General features: G+C 46.1%; 1 protein-coding gene across 1 annotated transcript in view; it reads right to left on the bottom strand.

Annotated features, from left to right (window-relative positions):
- Positions 1 to 3,597, bottom strand: part of lcmt1 (leucine carboxyl methyltransferase 1) — a 9,441-nt gene extending 5,844 nt beyond the window's left edge. Inside the window, exons 1-8 of the mRNA XM_015059476.1 lie at positions 3,172 to 3,597; positions 2,493 to 2,584; positions 2,274 to 2,395; positions 2,092 to 2,168; positions 1,003 to 1,064; positions 829 to 931; positions 399 to 519; positions 12 to 113 (exon numbers count right to left, since the gene is read on the bottom strand). Of these exons, the coding sequence (XP_014914962.1) occupies positions 12 to 113; positions 399 to 519; positions 829 to 931; positions 1,003 to 1,064; positions 2,092 to 2,168; positions 2,274 to 2,395; positions 2,493 to 2,584; positions 3,172 to 3,257 (765 nt within the window). The 5' untranslated portion in view covers positions 3,258 to 3,597. The remainder of the gene's footprint in view (positions 1 to 11; positions 114 to 398; positions 520 to 828; positions 932 to 1,002; positions 1,065 to 2,091; positions 2,169 to 2,273; positions 2,396 to 2,492; positions 2,585 to 3,171) is intronic.
- Positions 3,598 to 3,915: the final 318 nt, after the last annotated feature.

The raw sequence follows: 3,915 nt of genomic DNA, 5'->3' as shown, positions 1-3,915 counted from the left end.
ACTGGTTTTACCTGGGAGTCCAGGGACTGGCACAGCTCCACCCCAGCCAGCGCGCAGCACCGCCTCTGCAGGTTCTCAATCATCACCTGACCAAAGCGGTCGCTCATGTTCACCTGCAGGAACAGACCGACAGGTCAAAGGTCACTTCCTGCTGCTTCCTGAGAACTTGGCAGAAAAGCATATGAACACTGACGAGGCAAATGGTGCTGCAGTGTGACTTTAAATAGGCCAATGTGTGAGAATTTAATCAACCCAGCAAAGCACAGAGGGTCAAAGGTCATCCTTGGTCATGTTAGGTACTGGGTTTAGTTTGCCACACAGAGGCAGGATGGTGTGGAGAGATTTTGGTTTGGTTTCCATGGCAACATGTAGTAAAGAGCTGCATCAGTGATTTTTACCTGTTCGTAGTTTATAAACATGGCGGTGTGAAACGTCTGAGCAGCCCAGTGGACGAGGCTGGAGGACTGGGACGGGCTCATGTAGACCAGGACGCATTCTGACAGCAGCAGCGTGGGCAACCTGCGGCAACACCAGGACAGGCAACATGAAGGCAACGCAAACGCAGCAGCAACTCCTGAGCCTGACCAGCCTCTTCGCTCTGCCTGAATCAGCAGATTTATCTGAAAGTGTGACTCAGCAAACTGGAGGTTTGGTTCTGAAAACACGCGGCGGCGGGCGTGGCGCCGCCTGCAATCAGCCTCCAGACGCCTCTGACCTGCAGCTGCGGCGCTGCGGCAGATAAGCTGCAGTTCCTGGACCTGCAGAGACCTGCTGAGAAAAGAGACCATGGTTTCCATGGAAACGCTGATCTGAGGTCGCTAAACGTACTCCGGGTCCAGCTGGAACCGCCTCAGCTTCTCGTCCAGGCCGGGAACGTCTCTGAGGTCGGCTCCGATGATGCAGAACCGGTCCGAGTCCAGAACATGAGACTCTGAGGAGGCGCAGAGACGGCATCAACATTTCAACAATAAAATATTAGAATAATGATGATGATGTTTTTACCCAGCAGTAAGGAGTCGGTGGAGTGAACATCGATGATGGGTTTGGACAGAGGGGGTTTTGTCCTAGTCAAAGACCAAAACAGAAACATCTGTCACAATAACATTTTGCTGAACAATAAATTGTCCCAGAAATTATTGCCATAAATGACAATATTGTCATTTTGAGACAATGTCAACTATTTAAAATGCTGCTTTACCTGATTCTCCTCTGCTGAAAAAAAACTTGAACATAAAGAATCCAGAGAAAGCTGCAGAAGTTTTAATTAAAGTAAATGTCAGAGTAGAGCTGTTCGGTTCCGACTCAAACTTTTACTGTTTTGCAAACAAAACGTTGAACCTGTTTGAGTTTGGAGAATCTGCATGTTGAAAGCTGGAAGAAGCTTCAGGTCGGTGATTCAACCTCAGCAGGTTGAATCACATAACGAGGTTTTTATGATTCACAGTCAAATACAATCAAAATACAAACAGTGAAGTTTGAATCTGTAACCTGAACCAACAGGAAGCGGCTCTGGGGTGGGAATACGTTCCCCTGGAGGAAAACTCTGGATTTTCACACATTTATCACAACATGGTAATTATTTCTACTGTCTCACGTTCAGATCCTTTAATCACTTATATGCTGATTTTGAACCAGACTGTGGCGCCCCCTGGCGGCCGTTGCCAGGAGAAGAAGAGGTCAAAGGTGATTTTATCTGCTCTAATGTTTTCATATTAATATTTAATATCTGAGAACAGAAACTGGATCTCCAGATCAGCTTCACTGTTGATCTTCATCTTTCCTCATTTGATGTTTGAAGGATTTTTATCTGCAGATTCATCCTTTGAAGAGGATGATGAAGAGTTAACTAAATAATAATGCTGTTATTGACTTTTAGGCAAGAAAATATTGATTTTATTATTTAAAAAAAGAATGGAATATTTATTTGCATTTTTTATGTATTTCTAATATTGTATAAAAAAGACTTAGAAACTGCAGAATACACCAGTTTTTTATCCGATTAACCATCTGAATAATGATCGATTAATCAGTAACTATAATATGATCTAGTAACGGGTCATTAACAGGAGTAACGAACAGCTGCAGACTCACTTTATGTGGTGGATTTTCCGAGCCACAACAGTCGGAAAGTCAACTTCAAACAACTTTCGTGGCAACAGGTTTTCCTCCTAAACACACACACACACACACACACACACACACATACTGGAGTTTCAGTTGGTCTGCAGCAGGACAGAGGGCATGCTGGGATGAAGCGCTCTCTGCTTCCTCACCTGCAGCCTCCAGAAGGTGGTGTCCAGGCCGGCGCCCAGGTTGATCACCTGGCAGTGGCCCTGGGTTTTCTTTAGGAAGGCATCCAGCAGCAGGTTGACCCCCTGAACCCGGGCGTAGTACCCTGAGGTCAGAGAGCAGAGCGAACAGCAGCCGGGTCAGTTTACACAGACCGGATCACTCTGCTGATCCCAGACCAGATCCCAGACTGGATCACTCACCTCTGTTGATCTCGGGTGCCTTCCTCTCTCCAACGCTCCTCACAAAGTACTGCAGGCTGGAGTCCTTCCAGTAGCCTTTACTGGTGGCAAACCTGATAAATAAATTCACTTATCAGGAAGAATAAGAACAGCAGAGAGTTTCCATGCTGATGGAGATGAACCAGGACAACCCTGGAGGAAAACCAGGTAGAGACTGGGAGGAGAAACCCTGAACATGGAGAGATACTATGGGATGGTTTAGATCAAAGGTTGCCATGTCTGATCCTGGAGAGCTAAAATCCTGCAGCTTTTAGATGTTTAGATGTGTTCCTGCTGAATCAGCTGAATCAGATGAAGGTCCGGTTATCAGACCTGAAGGACTGGTTCTGATGAGGAGATTCATTTATCTGCTTCAGGCTGGAGAAGAGACACGTCTGAAAGTTACAAGATAGCAGATGAATCAGATCAAAGCAGATTCATGGGTTAGAATGGCCTAGTCAAAGTCTAGACCTAAAGCCATGCATCTTGTTCCTTCTCCTTCGTTCCACTGGACTCTTAGTTTAGTTGGTTTGTCGCGTAAATACCGATAAATCTATTAAAGTTTGAGGTTCTGATTAGTAAAATGAGAGAAACGTCATGAATGAATGAATGAAATGAGTAACAGTGCGACCAGTCGCCAGATTTTCCTGCTGCTTCTCACCTTTTACAGGTGGTCGCATCGTCGCAGGTGGCTCGGACCGCTTCATCCGCAGTGTCCGCGTCCGCGAAGGGCTGCCGGGCGGCCATCGGTGACCCAGAGCCTCGGCTATGGGTGCAGCATGAGACCGGCCTGGAAGGCGGCCGGGGGCAGTGCGGACAGCGGCTGGATCTCCCGCTAGCAGCGGCTGGATGTCTCGCTAGCAGCGGCTGGATGTCTCGCTAGCAGCGGCTCGATGTCTCGCTAATGTCCGTCCTGTTGCTCCGAGTCTCTTGGAGCTTCAACAACCTTTGGGGAGGCTATAAATATCAGCATAAATGACAAAATAACGTTACAAATACTAAATAACTAAACACTGGAACAGAAAATGTGTGGAAAACTACAGCCGGAAGCACATTATACACTTCCGGTTAGTGTTTCTTAATAAGATTTTATGTTTTTATAAACTAAATGAAGACGTTTTGATTATGTTACAAAATCTCTGGAGATATCTAAAGTATCTAGAGTTGTATTTATTAATCATGATTAATTTGACTAAGAAAGCGATCCGTGTTTTTATACATTTACTGCTATTTTAATCTGAAAATACCCACAGAGCAGGGCGGCATGGTGGCCCACTAGCCACCAGGGGGCAGCAAAGCTAAATGTTCATCCTCTTAGATCAGAGCTTCCCAACTTTTTAGCTTCTGACCGACAACATAATGGACCTTACCAAGCTCCGCCCAGACACGCCCCCTAAAATCCCAC

This window comes from Poecilia latipinna, unplaced genomic scaffold, assembly GCF_001443285.1.
Source record: "Poecilia latipinna isolate Pla-1442-1.1 unplaced genomic scaffold, P_latipinna-1.0 Scaffold1630, whole genome shotgun sequence".
Taxonomy (NCBI): Eukaryota; Metazoa; Chordata; class Actinopteri; order Cyprinodontiformes; family Poeciliidae; genus Poecilia; species Poecilia latipinna.
The sequence above is the reverse complement of the archived record's forward strand: the minus strand, read 5'-3'. Positions and strand labels throughout refer to the sequence as shown.